Raw genomic sequence first — 20,373 nt, forward strand, 5'->3', positions numbered from 1 at the left:
GTGTGCTTGCCTATCCCCTGCTCCCCCCTGTGTGTTGCATACGCACCTGATTTCTGTGTGTAAGTAAGATGCAACACTCAGGCCTGCGAGGCCTTCCTGGCTCACCAACTGTATCACTGGGCGACATTCTTACAGAGGTTTCTTTGCCAAGTTAGCAGCCTCATTCGAGTTCTTAGCCACTCCAATTGTCTGGGCTGGATTGCAGGCAGGCCCGCCCGGGCCCTGACCGAAAAACACACACACGCATACACACACATTTCTACCCACCTCAAGCCTCAGCTGCGGCGCAGTTGGCGGTACTTCCTGTCTGGTGCTCGTTTCCCTGGCACCCATACAGACTCATAATGAGTAGAGTCGTCCCCGTCTCCCCCCCCAACCAGGTGCCACTCCGTCCACATTATTCACACTTCTACCTTTTACACACAGCAGCTGTTCATCACCTAATGATGCTGGACCCAGCTACTGATTGAGCAAGGCAGGCAGGGAGCTGTTCTCTCTGGCTACACTTCAAACCAGGCCTATTTCTGTCTTTTGAAGTTTAATTCCATCACTTTTGAAATGTTGTGTTTCAATCTTAATCATTTTCTTTACTGCCAATTGTCGTTTTTCCTATTGGCTTATTTACTCGTCTCCTCTTCGTGTCGGAGACACCCCCCCCCCCCCCCCTAGTGTGTGTTTTCCCACGTGACGTCTCCGGGCCGACATGTCCTCCCCTACAGCGGTCTCGCAGCATCAGCATCTTTCTTTTCAAGTCCAACTTCTATATTAAGCGGAGGCAAGTTGCCACAGTAACACTTGGTAGTCGCAGTGTCTATTTCAATAACAGGACATGAGAGTTGCTGTAGCATTTCATATTGATCAGGATGAGTGGCCCGCTAATTGGATGTCATGTCAAGGCAGCCAAGTGATGATTACTTTTTACAAAAGAGCTTAATAAAAAACAAGGGTGCACGTTCATAATTGCTATCGCAGTGCTGCCTGCAGTGTTTGCTTTATTTTTATTTCATTCTGGATGAAATATCTTTCTGTGGCAAGTCAGTCAGGGGTTGAGATAATTAACTCCTACACCACGGCGTTATGAAATGACTTTTTTTTTTTTCCAGAAGCATTTGAGGAAGTATTTTTTTCTGCTTCTTAATCATGCGAGTTCTTTGTCGAGCAGTCTAATTAAACAATGAAGTAAAGGAACGGATTGTGATATGAAGAAAAAGGCCTCGTGAATTTCAGAAAACAGACAAAAGAATTGCAACGGCGCGCTTAATCTATGTTAGTGATTATGTTGAATTGTTTAGCGGCTCCATAAAATTAGGGGAGAATGGCTGTAATTGTAATACTTTTCCTCTCGATGTATTCCGGTCATGTTAACGCTAAAGCTGCTTCTCTGTCGCACCATCATAGTTTTCATTTTAAAAGTAAAATGTGTTGCCGTTTTATCCATTAGAGCGCACTCAAAGGGCTTCTTCCTGGGAAGAATTTACCCAGATTGTGGCCCATGCGTCTTTGTCCATCTGTCTTGTATATCTTGTGTTTTATTCAGTTGAAGGGTGTACCAGGCCTTGTTGCCGTGGCATTTATATATAAGTACCAGTGAACAAAATAATAGAGCAGGGGAATTAAAGCCACTGCTGCTGTTTTTCCACTTTCTATCCTCACACACACACACGCACACTCCTAAGGCATTCATTATTTAATCAGATACACAACTTATCTTCTAAAAGGTCAGCTCACCTGTCTGTTTAAGACGGGGTTGCTTTGATTTCCGGCGTCTTCCTCCTTGTTCTTCGCCCTCGTAGCGAGCATGATTTGCATTAATGTCAACTTCTGGGTCTATTACCTAAAGCTAAATGGCTGAATGGCACTTTTCGCATTGGTGATCCACTTACAGGTCCAAATGGGGTTCTCTTCAAAATTGGCTGAGGCTCGAAAACTCCCCGGTCCTCTTCCTCCAAATGATGCACGGGGCCATCTTCTGAATATATTTGGACTCCTCACAATCAAAACGGGGCATTAGCTGCAGTCAATGAGGCTCGACAGGTGGCAGAGAGCGGAGCAGCGGAGACTGGTGCAAAAAAAAGAGAGAGCCACAGATGCCGTCTCTGTTTAGATTTTCAGTGATGGTTTTTCCAATTACAGAAGCGGTAATTTGCTGTAAAAGGCTCCAGACTGCCGGGAAGGGTAGAATGGAAAGGGGTAATTGGTGGTGGAGGGGGGTATCGCACGAGATATAATCCATATCGCTCTCCAGTGGGAGTGGAGCAGCATTAGTCAAGCAGGGGGGATCATTTGTTTTTTACCGCGTCCTCCGTCAACGCTCTGCAGATGCTGACACCACTTTAAACATCACTCAGGAAGCGGAGTAAATGGCCTTTTCTCCTGTCTTAGCTCCATCCTTGTCCCACTTTGTCTTCAGAAAGTGGACAAATATCCCCGGGTAGTTTTTTGTTGTTGTTTGTCAGTGCGACTTTTTACCTTTTTTTTGTAGTGTCGCCCGCGTGCCCAGAAATGCAGCCATTCCGCTACACCAGAGGATAAAGCTCGTCCAAACCTGGTGCATGTTTAACACTCCGCACTGGCAGGTGAACTAAAGCGCAAAGCTTGTGTTCAGCAGCTGTGGTGGCAGATGATGCACCATCCACATGTCCACAAAAGGCTTTGACAGAAACTCTGCAATGTTTCTAAGATAATCGGGGAAAGTTGATGTAATAAATATTTCTGTGTCAACTTCAGTTCAACTGTCTCATAACTCAAGATGTTGCCTGCCTTCCTTTTTTAAAAACAATTAAAGTCAATTATAGCCATGTTTATGTTTCCGGATCCTCTCCAGTCGATTGTTTCCCCGGCAGGAGTCCTTTTCATAGATGCGCTCCACTTTGACTCCTAATTCCTTCATTGTTATGAGCCAGGAAGTGAGAATGCTTCCACAAGCAGCCATCGCTCTCTTGGCCTCTGTCATATTGTGATTATTTACCCTTCTGCGGTTTAATGGCTTTGGTAAACAGCTTAATAGAATTCAGTACGGCCTTGGGATGCGTAGCGAAAGGGCACATGATTCACTGTTTTCATTGGCTTTTTGTCCCCCCCCCCCCTTGTCTCTGCTCACACACCGTGTGCCACAATACAATCAAATCCGATCATAACCGACCAGTAAAACTGTCTCTCTTTCTCTCCCTCTCCTTCTCCCATTGTTTTCTTGTTTTTAAGCCTAATCGCTCTCTCACTCCGTACTGGGCATTCACGATGTAATTATATATGATTTACAAACAGCTGCAGCCATAATGGTGTATAAAGAAATTACAGAACGAGGGAGGAAAAAAACAAACGGAGGATTAAAGAGATGAACACCGAGAGAATCTGGCTAGCATGAGACGCAGTCAGTGGGTTTTGGCTGTTTTTTGGATCATCGCTTTGGCTCTCCCTTCAACACAAAGTGAGCACTCACACACGAGATGGTTTACCCCCTTCTGCACGCCGATATTTAGCTGTCTTTATGCCAGCAGTAAATAGGAGTCTGCCTCTGTAATACAGAGCGGCCTCGCTGCACTTCCCTTCCTAATGCGACTGCTCACATTCATTCTGAATTTCACTGGGACGCCGCACGCTTTACAGTTTGTTCAATTGACCCCTGAGGGTCTAGATTTTCTCTCCGTGCCCACCTGCAGCACGTAGAGCTCATTTCAGTCTTCTTCCAGGCAGGGTGTTGTCTTTTATTATGTGAATCCACATGCCTGCTCTTTCTTTTCTGTTGCGATATGCATATTTACAGAACTAATTGTCTCGACTGTGCGTCTGCAGACGTGGACTTAAACTTGCACACGTGGACGATGTGCTCCTGATAAATTCATAATCCCAAAGCCAGTACACCTTTTGTCCAAGAAACCTGCACAGCAAATTGGATCTGAAAAAATCCCAACAGAGAATGATGATAATGCACGAGGCACAGTCTGCATACTAAATCAAACGCACTTTGCAAACGTGGACGTGCACATTAAAAAAATGCTCAGTAGCACACGGGGAGGAGGGTGTATGAACTAAAAGCAGTAAGGATACTACTCTGAGGATACAGCCTGAGACGAGGAAGGACTAAAGATGTGAGTGTGTTGCTAGAAAGGTATCCAAATAAGGAGCTCTTACATTTCATCATATTAGTGATTCTTCAAAGTCCCAAATATCCCCCTCGTGTCTACAGTACAAGCATCAGGAGTCGATTTGCCGACTTAAATTAAAGATGGAAACATTTGTAATCATGAACCAAATTATAAAAGACTGCACAGAAGGAAATCGGGAGAAAATATAGTTGTGACATTGAGTTATTGTTAAAGTGTGACTGGATTTGACTTGGAGGTAATCCATGGGTCACTGCAGATCGTAAATCAGCTTGTTAAAGTTGACGATCCGTAACACTGTGCCGTCTGCGCCCTTTGACTGCACGCAGCCCAGATAGAGTCCAGTGTGCATTTCCAGAACCACCAAGTAAACTTATAGAAAAGTCCAACTCATTCAATCAGTCTGCAGTGACACATGGGGAATTTAGACACAAAACTAAATCGGACGGAGCAAAACAAAAGCTGCAGCAATGGATGCATGTAGAGAACGGTGTACAGCTTTTCATCAATATGAAAGTGTCTCAGTGGTGCATGAAGCCTAAAAGAGGATAGAAAAATACAAAAACTGGATCTTCCAGCGATGATCCACATCCATGGGGCCAATAGAGCAAGTTCCTACTGGGAAGCTGATTCACCGACGGACGTCTCATTCCAGTGGAAGTCCATCCATCAGTGCCATAGATATGCATTGGGATTAAACCTATTCGTCCATGGTATATTAGTCAGTTTTATATATGTGTCAGTGGGTTCTTGCAAATGCAACACATTCCAGTTGCATGGGATCATACTGTACAGTTCTTGTCGGCTCATTTTTAAGAACCCTGGGTATTTTTCAGTAAAAGTACATGAATCAATAAGCCGTATTCGTAGGCTAGAGGTAGACATGGTTTCCTTCAGCGATTCTCCGTCTGGGGCACGAGCTGCAACGGCACTTTTCCACGGTGCAAGTAGAAGAGAGGAGCGTGATCAGGAGCGGCAGCGTGACTGAACTGAAGGTTGAATTCAAAGCGTGCAGCACGGTGGCGTAGTGAAGTATTTTAGCAGACCATCTGATTTGACTTGTGACGAGCTGAGACTCAGATCGGATCATCATCATCAGCTGATCGGGGCGCTAAGCATGACGCGGCAGCTTTGAGTTCATTCCCCATTTCATGCATCAAATATTAGAACTAAAACTCCATACTGTAGCTCAACTTTGCTTCACCACTCACATGAATAAAGCATTTTTTAATTAGGTCGGGCCAAGAGGCTCCATCCATTAAGGCTTCATGTATGTGAATGTATTTATATATATATATATATATATATATGATAAATATATAGCAGGTAGAAACCCTCTTAACGCTCATGTGTCATTTATTCAGTTCTCTCCGGGCCCAAAGTGGAACATGGCCCAGGAATGGAAATAAATATACAAGTCTGTGTGTAAATACACACACAGAAATGCACACTAGCACGGTCTGAGCAGGAAGTGAAGGCACGACGCACTAACTTTTTTTTAATTAGATTAATAAATCAAGGAGGTGGCTGGCTGTGACGGCTGTAGCCCAATGCCATTCCAGTAAGTCTGCATCAATTCGCTACGTCAAAAAGCCGGAGCGTAATGATGTAACTACACCACCTCTCTGTGTGTGTGTGTGTGTGTGTGCGTGTGCGTGTGCGTGTGCGTGTGTGTGTGTGTGTGTGTGTGTGTGCGCATATGAGGCGAGGGGTTCGAGAAGCAATTTTGTTTTCCAAAAACTGCTTTCTCTACAAAACGCTGAGGATGGTGTGTGTGTGTGTGTGTGTGTGTGTGTGTGTGTGTGTGTGTGTGTGTGTGTGTGTGTGTGTGTGTGTGTGTGTGTGTGTGTGTGTGTGTGTGTGTGTGTGTGTGTGTGTGTGTGTGTGTGTGTGTGTGTGTGTGTGTGTGTGTGTATTTATGCTCCTGTTCCCCTCACTGCATTCATCAGCAGTTGGTGTAGCAGTGGGTGGCCAATGAGGTGTTTGGACACCCCACCCCCTGCCCTGACCCCCCCTCCACATTCCCACCGAGCTCCCAGCTTTCCCTTCACACTCCAGATCCCTCCGCGCTCCTCGCTGGTGTTCCCCCCTCTGTTCGACATGCTAATGAAGGTTGCCCGTCTGCAGTCGGTTGGCAGCTGCTCGGCTGTCTCGGCTCAGATTAACAGCGTCGTTATTTATATTCTCTTGTTTTCCAATAGGCGAATTAATATTAGGTGTTAACGACAAGTCACCGCAGCCGTAAAGAATGGCGTGTGTTCGGAGGTGCTGCACTGCCCTGCCTCCAAGCTGTTTGTTTGTTAGTACAGTAAAATGCATAGTAAGCAGAACTTAACAATGTTACACAAACACACTGACTGCATTTACGCGCATAGGAAACCAGGTTAGTGGAAGAAATCCTGTTAAGACGGGAAATCTGAGAATGTGTTTACGTGAGCCGACGTAACCTGGTTACTGTAAAACCCAAGTTTACATACAGATGGTCAGTAATCACATTTCTCCTCCTGTCTTTTATAAAAAGGCTGGCATATTCAAAGTGTGTTAGTGATACATGAAGCTGCAGCTTGAAGCATTAGCACTGATGGCACAGTGAGGGGACAGACTGTGTGTGAGAGCACAGTGTGTCCCTACTATTTGCTCATATTCTACTGCTCAGCTGTGGGAACGGACTCATTTAGACTCCTTTATTGTGGGGTTTTTTTGGGGTCATTTTTATGTGTAGCTGATATTTTACAAAGAAAAGAGCACAAGAGCCAAGTAGGGTATTCATTTCTTACTCCACTGTCTCAACATCTTCTTTAGATTTATTCACATTTGGATATAAATACATATTGTTTACATTTGAAAGTACATTTCTGGTGTGAATCTCCCTCACATTCCTCAGAGAAAATGTTTTTCCATCATAAATATTTCCTCATATTAAGTGCTTTGTTTAAGATCCTTTCATCTCTCCCCTCACTGCTTGCTTTGAGTCTTTGTCGTCCTAAACATATCTGCAACATGTAAAAACACTAAAGACACCATGTTGTATACACGAGGAAATCAGTTTAACTGTGTTTCTCTTAATCCCTGAGCCGGATTTTAAATCAACCTTGATTCTTGAGTACTTTATTAAATGTGTTTACTCGGTTCCTTTCAGCTTCACTGTTAGTGCTGTGAGCCTGTGGACTGTGTGCCTGATTTTTATTTTTGCCACCATATACCCTCCCATTGTATGAATGTGTGTGGTTAAAAATGCTCCATTACTTATGATGACCGTGGCTTCCCACAAAACCACCTCCAGGTGGCAGATCAGTGAAAATGGCCTCTAAAAGTACCCCATCAAATTTCACGGGGGCCTTTTTCCTAAACTAGCGGCTGTAATTGCTCCCCACACACACACACACACACAAACACACACACACACACTTTTTGGTGAACACTAATAAACATGCATGCGTAAACGTGTGCCATACACAAACAAAATATATATATACATATTACACAAACACCAGGAAGCGGTTCAGTTGGAGATGCACATACTCCCCGTTTGCAACTGATGGGTTTAAATCAGGCTGCCACTTCCCACAGTCACTGGCTCCACGGAGCACTGACTCGCTTTCTGATTTTCTCCAATTCCCTCCATACCGACGGCCGCGTCCTCGCCCTGCATCCACCAATGACAGGTCTGCTGTGTGTCATATAATGGCTCGATCGGCCATAAAGGCTGGCTCACTTTACTCTAAGCTGCGTGTCTCCAACAGGGTCAAACCAGCATTAGCTGCGTGGTGCTAATGGGCTAACAGCTTCTTCTTTTCTTTTTTTTTTGCCGTAGCATATTTTTGGTGTCGGCCTCCTCAGAGCGGTTGGTGTTAAGTTGTGTTCTGAGCCGATAGACTGTGGCATACCATTAGCGCTGAGGTTTTTAAGAGTAGCCCTTAAATACGTCTCGTCTCTAGAGGTTTTTGTTTGTTTGTATGAGAGGCTGCGCGCTCTACCAAGATGGATTTGTACTATTCATTTGTTCATGTGAATCAAGGTTTGAGGTACCTTAGAGCAGTACGCTTTGCTGTAGGTGTTGGATAATAAACCATGCTGCAGCATGCAATAAAAGAATCAATCTCCCTTTTTTCATTTCCACAACAAAAGGCACAAAAAGGATCATGAGAATGAATTCAGTTTACAAACATAAGAATCCTCAGCGTCTGTGCGTAGCAGCACACACTCGTACTTATCAAAGTTACATCAGACTTCTTAAACGTTATACTGATTTTTATATACTGCAATTTGTTAAGGAGCTCTGCAGGGTTAAGTGGTTAAGGTTAAGCCGACATCAACCAGAGCAAACGTGCCTGCACCGCTGTAGCTGAGAGAATGAAATATAATTTGAGTCCCGTCACATCTTAAAATATTCTACTTCTTCCTCTGTTGGGAGTGTGAACTCCTCTTCTAAATGTGGTTAGATGATGAGACGGAACGGTAAACACATCAATGTCAAAGTAAAGCGGAAACAGACCGTAGTGATGAAATGAAATGCAACCCTAAAGAAATTACCCCAAAAAACCCTCTTAATTGCTTTGGAACTGTTCACTGAAGTTTGTCTCCATCTCGCTCACGTCTGCGTCTTTGTCAGGGGGCCAGTTGGAGAATCTGATGGAGACCATGAGGGCAGAGATCGCCGCCCAGCCGCCGGTGGAAGGATCCTACGCCCCGCGCCGAGGGGACATCTGCTTAGCCACGTTCGCTGATGGCGAATGGTAAGCTAACGTCTCGGTACTTTGGATGATATTTATAAAGCCTTACACTGATCTCAGCCCGTCAGCAAGCTGCTCAGGCTCTAAACTCAACCCTGGATCCTGGGAGACGTTAATTACTTTGCAGGTGATGTAGGAATACCGAGAATAAATCTGTAACAACTGAGACATTTTACAATTTGATGAGCTACATTTCCGTGGGACGTATATATTATATGCGTTTCTTTTCTTCTCAAGAATACCTGACATTTCATGTTTTTACCTTGTCTCTCTTTAAGCCTGTGATGCGTTAACTGCAGACACCCACAGGGCGTAATTAGCTCTCTGCCTCTTCTTTGGCCTTTCAGAATCAGCAGTCGCTTGACAGTAACACACACACACACACACACATACACACGCACACCTCTCTCTCCTCACCGGATGTTGGAACTTTACAGATGGTCATGGGGACAGATAAAAGTCACAGCGATCGAGGGAGGGAGGGAGAGAGAGAGTGTCTGTGTCAAGATGGCGACGGCGAAAAAAAAAGATCACAGAACTGATTAAAAACAACAAATGTTCCCTCGACACAGGTGCTCTCCTTCCTCCACCCTTCCCTCCATCTTCCTCTCCAGGGTTTTACGGGGAACAACTAAAGTTATTCCTTTGTCCCGCCAACAATGCAGGTCAATGAGCATTTTAAAACAGGCCATCTGTCCTAAACCTTCACTTTCTTCAGCCTTGTATAGAAAAGTCTTGTCTCCTTGATTACCTGCAACCTCAAAACCGTAATCCCACTCCGAGAGACAGACGTCTTGAGATTCTTCTTCTTTTTTTTAACAGTAATATATTATTTAGCAAGCTAATTATGTTCATGTTCGCATTGTTCTTTGTCCGTGTCTTTGTATTCTGTGATGCATGTGGAATGTCGGCGTGTTTCATTGGGGGGGCTAATTAAAAAAACTCGTTGCCTTTCAAGTCCTGTTAGAACACCAGCGAGTGAGAGTAAATAGAGGAGAAACCTCTGTTCATCAGTCACTCACACTTTGTCTCTTCTTTACGTCTTCCTGTTAATCACTTATTTGGTTTTAACTTTGTTCTCTTGTCTCTTTCTTTGCCCGTGTGGCCGTAATTGTTTGGCTTTGTCTTGCTTCCCTTGGTTCTCCGCCAGTTTGTCTTTTGTCTCGTCTCTCGTCGGAGTCGAGAGCCAGACAAGTGATGGTCAGATGAGGAGAACGTGCTTCTTCTGTAGCTTCTATATAAATTCATGAATTTGGCTCTGACTCAGAGACGACGTTCCTTTAATTTGTCACTGGGTCCATACATCGAGTTAAGTTTTCTTTCAAATCCAGCTGGCCAAATGTGTTGGAATAATCAAACTCATGGGTTTTAGTGATTAGCACTAATGCGCTAAAGCTATTTGCTACAAGGCAAAAACAAAAAAGAAAATAGGTCTGACTTTCTAGTTCTTTATTGCGAAGAGGCCTCTGTGCAATTTTCACAGCCCTGCCGTGTCCTGATAGATCCCTTCTGTCCCCTCTCACTCCCCCGGCCTGCTCATCCTCTCCTGTTCCTCTCCCCCGATCGCAACAGACAGATCCTCCAACACCTTCTCCCCAGGGAAATAAGCACGGAATCATTTACTCATCTCCTTTTCCTCTTGTGCCCTCTGTCTTCATCTCCGTTTCCCTCTGCTCTATTCTCCCTCTCTCTCTCTCCCTCTCTTTCTCTCACTCTCTCTCTCCCTCTCTCGCTCTCCCCCTCTCTCCCTCTCCCCATCTCTCTCATTTGCTGCTGCAGGTACAGAGCCAGAGTGGAGAAAGTTGAGTCGCCAGCAAAGGTTCACGTCTTCTACATTGACTACGGCAATGTGAGTAACCGTGACCGTGCATTTGACTATCTGATAAAAGTGTTGAATGTGTAGCGAGCTTATCATTTAAACATAGTCCTATTGTTTGGGGCTCAAAATGAAAAATAATAAATGTTTTGTTAAAGCCAAACCCACAGCCAGAGGGAATCTAGCATCTGAAGAGGGATTTCTTTTCTATTTCTTGCATCTATTCAGACACCAGTTGTTTGCGTATCTCCACATTCAAAGCAACCTACCAGCTATTATGTGTCCTTCCAGCTGGAGTTTTTAGGACAAATATGACGCAGGCTTATTTGTTTTCCCTGTTATTGTTTACGACTGAAGCAAAGAGTGCAACTGAGTGTCTAGTTTTATTCCTTTTCATAACAAAAGCAGAACTCCCCCTCTCTGTTTTTTGCTCTCTGCGATGACGGAGGCACCATATGCTTGCGAGTACGTTATTGTGTGTGTTTCTACCCACTTGCGTACACATGCTTGCATCACCAAGTGGCTAATGCAGCCAACCCCCGGGCCTGCGGGACATTTCCCATGATGCAGTGGAGCGGCACAGTGTGCGACTGACCCCAGAGTGGGGGGGGGGGGGGGACAGCCCGGGGTTTGGCTGGCAGACGCGATGCGTCCTGGCATTCTGCTGAAAGTGTGATTCTCCGAGGCCGACCTGGCGCACCGGAAAAATGAAGAAAAAAACCCAGAGCTGATATCTACCTCATTCTGTAGTTTTGCGTCATTGAAGGTCGAGTCACTCTGGCCTTGGTTTCATGCCTCCGTGTCATGAGCTATTAGTTGTTGATATTGCCACCTGTCTCAGGTATAGGTCAGTCCCTGAATTATTGCGCGATCATTACCAAAGACAGCCGAGCACTTTTGTCTTTCATTTTTAAGGCCCACATTCACAGTGCTGTCAAAATCTAATATGGCGCTGATAAATCTTAACATCCTAATCCATAATGAACGTTCACGGCATCCTGTCTAGACTGTACAGTCCAATGAACACATTAACCTAAGATATGGAGGGGGATCATTAAATTAACTTCCCATTTCTAACGGCTGTGTTGGTCTGACATGTTCTTCTTTAGGAAGCCTGTGGTGATTAGTGATTGGCCATTGCTCACATTGGCCCATACCTGTCATCATGTGTCCACCTTAATTGCTTATTTATGCTTCAGATCAATGAGTTGAAGTACTTACTTTTGGTATACAGCAATGTGCAAGCTAGAGTTCTGACCTTGCGATCGGCGCTAAAGATCCAAATTGCTCAAAATTAACTCTTGAGAAAATGTTACTTTATTCATTGTTTGGGTTCTTAAAAATGGATTTTAAGTATAATTGTATTCATATGCACACCGGCAAGTAGTGTTGCCTTTTTCTTTTTTAAGGTTTTACAGATTGTGGTGTTTTCTAATCTGACACGACTACCGTCTTGACGTCTATTGGCGTCTTTACTCTCAGCTCGTAGCTGAGCTAGAGAGCAGATGGAGCTTAGTGAACGTGGGCCTCGGTGCTGCTGTAGAAACAGCTGTGAAATGATTGGTAAGGTGACATGTACACGAATGCAGCCCTTAAGCAACAAAATGGCATCTGTCCTTCATTCTCCGTTGTAAACCATCATTGTTAAAGTGACTTGCGGGTTTCATAATTGATTCAGAACCAAGGAAAAATAAGAAGGACATGACGGGCTACAGGGTTAATTTACGCTGGGTTTTATTTTAAGGATGCCCTTCAGACGCATTTGATTTGAAAGATGTAATGTAAAAAGTGAACTTTCATCACAAGCTTTTTTTATTTTATCCTAACTGAAAAAGCCAGACATTTCTCCCTAAATCTCCGTTGGCTTCCTGTTACTGTCGTTGGTTGTAGCAGGAAATGGAAGTCATGTTTGCTTCGACATCATTACAAAGAATTACTCCTATTGTTGTCAAGCTTGACTTTACGTTCTCAAAACCTCCAACTCACAAACCAAATCATTTCCCAAGAGTACATGTTTTTACAGCTCCAGTATTTGGAATTGACTTGTAGCTTTGCAGAGATTAACACTGTCTGGGGAAAAAACCGCTCTATATTGACTCTGATTTCTGTCCTCCATTCGTCCTCCCTCAGAGAGAAGTCGTGTCGTCCACTCGTCTGGCTGCCATGCCCCCTGCCTTCGGCACCAGGACCCTGCCAGCACAGGCCACCGAGCATGCCTTCGCCTTCATCCAGGTCCCACAGGACGTAAGTGCACGGACGAGCACGCGTGCCGAGCAGAGATATGTGTCGCAGCCGAAAGCTTCCAAAATTAACTTTGAGATATCAACTTCCTCGGTCTCATTTATTGCCAGCTTTTGAAAGTTTGACTTTTCTGGCAACACATGACATCTGTTTGAGTTTCACTTATCGCACGAGGTGATAAGTTTGTAACTGACAGACCGGGGTCGAGTTTTCATTCCGAGCAAGTGTTTGCGAAAGATTCTGCTCATACATAATGCATGTGGTGCAAGCAGACAGAGCGATCAAATACACTAGGCCATTGATTTATATGGCTGCAAAAAACTATACAATACTTGACATAGTGTCAGAGAGACACCCAGAAACCCACACATCCTGTAGATAGATAAACCATCCAGGTACTCAGTGGGTATTTGTTTATGCATATAAGTGTCCATCTGATAGCCGAACAGCAGTTACTGTTTTTTTCTTCAGCCCTAATCTTCTTGTTTACATCCGAGTGTGTTTACTCAACCTCAGATGACCGTGTGTGTGTGTGTGTGTGTGTGTGTGTGTGTGTGTGGGACTGTGTTTTGTGTGTGTTACAGGGGGGTCAGCTCATTCATAGCCTCCTGAGCCGGCAGCATCCCGAATAGTTTGTGCAGATATACAATGTTTTCTTTTGGTATGTGCCTGATTGGCACAGTGCTAAGCCCTGTTTTTAATTAGTTGTGTGTTGTGTTACTTTGGGTGTTTGTCCCACAGCCTGGATAACTACATTTGACATGGACACGTTTGCTTGCTGCTTACTCTGTTTCCAGTTTATGAAGGAGACCCTGCTGAAGTTGGTGCAGTCTCATGCAGTCTTGCTATAAATCCTACTTTCATAAAGGTTATAATAACTGTTTTCGAGCTGTGTTAATTCAACTTAATGGTTAGTTTAGAGGCTGTTGTCTAAAGTATGGGCCAGTTTTATTAATACTTTTTTTTACTGAGCTACGTTCGGTTAAGAACCAGTAAGGACATACATCTCAAAGTTTTTCAATCTTAATTTCCCGCCCTTATTTTTAAAGATTTTTATTTTTTTTAAATATGGACCCATTGGCCTCTTGTTGGACAGGTGTGTGTGTGTGTGTGTGTGTGTGTGTGTGTGTGTGTGTGTGTGTGTGTGTGTGTGTGTGTGTGTGTGTGTGTGTGTGTGTGTGAGAGAGTGAGTGAGAGAGCTGGTAGTGCCTGCATGCATGCTGACACCTGTCTCATGAGTCAGTGTATTCTGAAGGATGAAGTGGCCCATCTGTTGGTCCAGCCCAGGGGACAAAGGCATCACCTACACTTTCTAGCCTCCAGACACACAAACACGCACACACACACACACAAAGCTTTACCACATGTTGGAAGCTTGACATACACCTTACACCTCTCCTTCTCACTTTTTGTCCGTCGCTCCACATCCGTCTAACCTTTTTCCTGTTCTTCCTATTTTCTCTTGGGTTTCCTTTCATGTGTTTTCCGTCTGCTTTATCTGAAGCTTTTTGCTGTGTCACTCACGCTGACAGCACGGTGCCCCACTTGTGCTCCGACTTCGCTGCTTGCACATAGGAGAGGTTGTTGCCTTTTGTCTCGCAACCATCTGCCCGATGCCCTGCACAAAAGGTGTCTGTCGTCGCAGGTTATGGAGCTTCACAGTCTGTCTTAAAATCTTTCTTTTCTTAACGCCAAAACCCCGGCGGTGAGACGAGATCACGCTGCTGCTTCCCGCTGCATTTTTCCCCAAAATGGAACATTTAGCGACAATATCTTCAAAAAACGTCGGGATGGTGAATGCAGTACCTTACCTGAATGGTTGTTGCTCTAGCTGAGCAACTACTACACACATTGTTTCACTATTCAATCCAATTTCATTGCAGATGTTGTGAACTCCCAGCTGACTGCACTCAGGACACGCTGCCTCGTCTTTATTATGCCCTGTCAGCTAATTAGAGAAAGTAGTGTATGCCAAGAGTGCACTTATAAAAAAAAGAAAAGATGTAACGCAAAATAAATTCTAATAAATGCCACACACAAAAAGTCCAACCACACAATAGCCGCTCCTTAAAGGCAGCGGTCTGTATTCATCTGGATTTCAAAGGGTTGCTGGAGTTAATGCATCAACAATCAATTTATTAATTTGCATTACATGCACTTGAATGCACCACCATCCACAACATTTATGTTGATGCATTTGTCGGCTCATATTGTTAAAGTGATTTTGTAGAAAAACATATATGTGTGTATATATATATGTAGAAGCTATTTGGATTGACACTCAAATTGAGCTATTGTATCGGCTCCATTGGAAAAACTCAAACCGTACCCAGCTGCACATCCAATTGTATTGATATACAGCTACTCAAATGCGAATGGTGTGTGTGTGTGTTTTCAACACATTCAAGTGCTATAACCAGGTCATGTGTGGTGGACGAGAGAGGTTCACTAGAAGGCCCTCATCAATGTTGTATTGCCCCCTCGCGAGCGTCAAAGTATTCTTGTTCTGTAACAAGTTGACCAGGGGGAGAGCGGGGACAAAATAGGCCTGTGGTTTTGTGCCTTGAACAAGCTTCCCTGCCCACACACACACACACACACACACACACACACACACACACACACACACACACACACACACACACACACACACACACACACATAACACCAGACACACACACATACCCAAGGGCGGCTAACTTGAAGGGGGTTGCCATGGAGACAAGACCAGGGCGAGAAAGAAGGGAAGCAAAGAGATGGATGGTGTAGGGGAGGGATGGATGATGGCCAGGGACTGATTTTTTAGTTTTTAAGTGTCACCCTGCCTCTGCAGATGCAGCTCCCTTGTTTTAGTGGCTTTCGCCCCGGCCGGCTGGAGGACGTGCAGTCAGTATTGCATTGCAGCTCGTCCACCTCCTTCTCCACCATGTGTTCAATCAAATGCTGCCCTTTCACATTCAAGAAGGTTAGGAATAAGAGACGGCGAGGCGACTAACTAAAGGATGAGAAGGAAGGGACAGGAGGAGGTGGAGGAGGAGGAGGAGGAGGGTGGGTGAGAATCAGACCATTGTGTAGTTCAGCCAAACTTAAAATCTCTTGAACTGCTTGAGTAGATAATTGGACTGTGCTACACGACTGACTGTGTGAGTGATCATGTAATTGTAATCGATTGGCGAATGACGTGTATGAATGTGTTCCTACTGACCACGTTACAAAGTGCGTGTGGACCGTTTTTTGTTTTTTTTCTTCCATTTTCTGAACAGTTTTTCCACCTGACAGAAACCAGATATCACAGTTAGGTTCATGCATATGTAGGGCGTATTTATCAGCCTCTGCATAGCATCCATATGTGTGTGTATGCTAATCTGTTTGGGCGCCATTGGAGATAATATACTAATTAGCCCTTTCACCCTTTTTTCCCCCCATTTCCTGTTCTTCTGTCACCTCCTCTTTACTCCTGATCCCGTCCCTTACCGCTTTTAGGAGGATGGTCGTGCGGACGTGGTGGACTGCATTGTGCGGGACATCCAGAACACCCAGTGCCTGATGAACGTGGAGTTCCAGGGCGCCACCTGCCCACATGTCACAATACAGTTTGGGGACACCAAGGACGACGCCGGCCTCGGCCTGGTCAAGGAAGGCTTGGTCATGGTGGAAGTCCGCAAGGAGAAGCACCTGCAGAAGATTGTAAGTGAAAAGATGGGACGTACACTTGGGGATGGGACGGCAGTGTTGCATAAGGCTGATGTGTGGTTCTCTTGTGCTGTTTCATATGCTCGCTGAGCACGTTGAGAGGCGATTGAAATGCTTCCTATCTCCGGTCTTGTGCTTGTTTGTGGAAAAGACTGATATGATTAAACAGGTCAGTTAAAGAGTTATTAGAGAAATTCATAATGTGAATTTCTATACGTTTTCTATTGATTTCTCAGCCCTGCTTTAAATACAACTTATTTTTCTCTACTTCTTGTTATTTAGTGGCGCACAGTGCCGTCAAAGTGCACAGCGTGGATCAATATTTGTATCAGCGCTGTTCTAAATAGACAAAGCTTATTTTTTAAACACTAAATATGTCTCGCTCATTGTAAAATGGGCCCCTTGTGTATTATTTCATGTTAAAAGGTCTATTTCCTGCCTACAGCTCTCTAACGATCCAATAATTACCACACGTTCATGCTTACATTCATCTACCCAGTCGTTTCCATCTCAGTTTAGGTATGGATTTGTTTAAAATATAGATTAAAGCAGGTATCACTGGTATAATGCGTCTCTCTCACACAATAAGCACCCACCCCTGCAATTTGCCCCAGATGGCAGCCATTTTGTCAAACCGCGAAGCGTCGCTCATTTACTTTCCTCTCATTATGCTAATGTGCCCAGCAGACTCAAAGCCACTCTGTACATCAAAGATAAATGAGAATGTAGGATATTTATTCCTGTCGCAATGACTGCTTCCGCATAAACCCAACATTAGTCACTCTGCTATTTATTTTTGTAATTGTAAATCACACAGGAATGGGGAAACATGTCCACGAGAGTGTAATTGCTGGTAATCAAAGTATACATTAGTACAAATCTAGAGGGTGTTGGGAAGAAAACGTATGTAAAGACATTCTTTCGCTCGCACACGGAGACGCGGTTAATAACTCATTCTTGTACGTCACAGATAAAAGCACTTCCCGCCTCGGTCAGTCAATAACGCACTGTGTATCAGTGTATTGACCCCTGACCTCTGAGGAGTAGCCGGGAACCGTAACGCAGTCTCTGGGCAATGAACCCGATGGACAAAGGACAATGATTTAAACCTTTCAGCCATAGGACTAATAGGCTTATAGACTGCACCGATTTAGGTTCCGTTAAATCAAATGGTTTCTCTTTAGCATTCAACAGCTGCATCTCCAGCATTTGCCTTTCCCCTCGCTGGCTACAGACCAATATTTTGATCTGGAGAAAGCTTAACAAGCAGCCGTGTTGCCTAATGTACTTACAAGTGAGTGTTAAAGTAAGCTGGGCAGCATTTCTTTTTGATAATTCCACCCATTAAAGGCCGCTTTCAAACTCGAAAGACGAAGAAGTCGGTGTGTGTTCAGGCCAATTCTCCACTCTCTAAAAAGAGTAAATGTGCTTCTTCTTCATAAAATGTGTGTTTATGGTTTTATGTACACTGTCGTCAGTTCTTTATCCAAACTGAGTAATGGCGACTATATTTAGACATTTAAGACCTCACCTTGGACAATGGGGAAATTGCAATTCGGTACATTTTATTTACAAAACAATCGATAAATTGAGAAAATCCCTATTTCATAAACCCTTTTGAACTTGCATGCTGCTTTGGATGAAGGCATTTAGTCTGTAAATATGCCGAGTCTACTATTTTTGTAATCTGTTGACTTGAGAGTGTATGCGAGGTGCATTTCTGGCTCAAAGATTCATGAGCAGCAGTGCAGCTGATGCTGGTGCGACAACACATAACGTTATCGTGCGTGGCAGTGTAGCCCATAAATGTTCCAAGAGGCAACCTTTCGTTGAGCTCCGGAGCCGTGCCCCCGTGCTTTCCCCTGTTTTATAGAAACTCTCCCTCGAGTTTGTCGTATCCGAGCCGGCTCACCCTGAGCTCTGTCCTCCTTTCTCTGCTCTCACTCATCCAGACTCATCGGCCCCCCTTGTAAAAGTGACTTCTGTCCTTCCTATCTGTTCCATTTTGGCTCTATTCTGTATTCATTATCCATTCCGGGGGGATTGGAACATGGTCATTGTAATCTGTACTCTCGCGCTAAGCATTGCGTAACAGATGGGCTGTAATGTTCACTGGCACTTCAGTGTCTATCAATAGTCGGTCGTAAGTGCACTGAAGGTTAATACCAGTCTTTGAGGATGGCATTGTCCCAAGAGAGGGGGAAGAGAGAGAGAGGGATATTCATCCATTTGGGGTTTTATGCCTTTTTCTTTCTTTTCTTTTTTCTAGTGCATTTCTGCCTTAAGCCCTACATTCGCGGATGCCCGCTATGTACACCATATGGATGGCTTTTGTTGCAGCTATACAACACTTTCATGGCATGGACTTTGTGAAAAGATGATCATATGCATGCCAGCTGCCGGTGTCTGATTGGAGGGAAGTGGGATATTAAGAGGAGGAATCCGTAAGCCAAATTGTGATTGATAATCTGTGTTTATTGAGGGGGGGGGGGGGATGACAGAGTGACCCAGAGGTGCCGATGGAAGATAAGTGCAAGTGACATTGTCCTATATGCGGTGAACTGACCCAAAAGGCAACGCCAGAGCCCGAATCGGAGCCCTCGTATGTATGTATAATCTATCTAACACTCACAATCAAGCAGATTTAATGTGATTGAGTACATAATTTAATCTGCCATACATCTGGCACGTCATGTGTAGTCCTTTAGCACGCCTGTTTATGAGGGATTGATATTTAGATTATCGTCAGTTAGTGATATCATTGCTTTATCACCAGCACAGGAAACAGAAGGCACATTAATGTACCTCACATTACATACAGTAGGTACAGTATTGCGGGCATTAGGGGCCAGTAACTGTCATGCTAGTTGGCTAGTCTGGCTTTTTTTACTCCCATATTTTCTCTCAACTAATACAGCTCTGTTGCCTTACTGCATCACATTACCCATCTATTTGTTTCTCCACCTGCTCGTCCTCTTTGTCACCACTCAGACATTTTAAATCCAGATACAGACCTTGAAAATAGGCTTCTATAGAAATTAACTTCTATTGTTGCCTCAGGCCTAGCACTGCTGTACATTATCTGGAGCAAATGGCTGCGATGCAAAGTGGCAGCCAATTGTACACGCTCTCTTCCTATTGGTGTCATAAATGAGCTGTTAGCAACGCTCGACAGTTATGGTTCCTCTTGGCAGCCGTAGTTAGAGCAGAGTCAACCACGTCATTTGGTCTGATGGCCTCTTGGCTGCTGTAATTCTTGAGTTCAGTCGCTATTTTTCCCCTTTAGTGTAAAATCTAGTGAATGTGAGTGCATTGATTTTCTCCGCCACAAATTGCGAGAATTGAAAGAAAGTGTAAAGTTTCATCAAAAGGGCCTCAACATGCGCAAGAAACGTTGAATGTGAAATGTCCTGTTGGGCACTTGTGTGTGTGTGTGTGTACAAACGACATATTTAGAGTTCTCTTTCTCTGACCTGACACTCACACTGACTCCATCTCAGGCCCAGTAGATATACTAAGCCATCCTTAAATTGTCCTGGCACCATCAACTAACCACCGCTCGGAATGGCAAGTTGCCACACTGGCACGCACTCCCTCACTAAAACACTTCTCTCTCTGTTTCGTCACCCTTCGTAATGTGTCCCTCCACTCATTGTTCAGTCTGGTTCCTTCCATTCCTTTCTCACCCCTCGTTCCTGAGTTCCACAACATCACTCTCCTTCCCCACCGCCTCTTCTCTTTCCAGTGCTCTTCCCCGTACTCTCCATTCCTCTTACTTCCTCCACCT

General features: G+C 44.4%; 1 protein-coding gene across 1 annotated transcript in view; it reads left to right on the forward strand.

Moving 5' to 3' along the window:
* snd1 (staphylococcal nuclease and tudor domain containing 1) overlaps window positions 1-20,373 on the forward strand; it is a 143,941-nt gene that overhangs the window by 113,161 nt on the left and 10,407 nt on the right. The window contains exons 19-22 of the mRNA XM_079184164.1: window positions 8,716-8,839; window positions 10,616-10,685; window positions 12,783-12,896; window positions 16,377-16,580. Coding sequence (XP_079040290.1) covers window positions 8,716-8,839; window positions 10,616-10,685; window positions 12,783-12,896; window positions 16,377-16,580 — 512 coding nt within the window. The remainder of the gene's footprint in view (window positions 1-8,715; window positions 8,840-10,615; window positions 10,686-12,782; window positions 12,897-16,376; window positions 16,581-20,373) is intronic.

Source organism: Pholis gunnellus (assembly GCF_910591455.1).
Source record: "Pholis gunnellus genome assembly, chromosome: 22".
In the NCBI taxonomy this organism is placed as follows: Eukaryota; Metazoa; Chordata; class Actinopteri; order Perciformes; family Pholidae; genus Pholis; species Pholis gunnellus.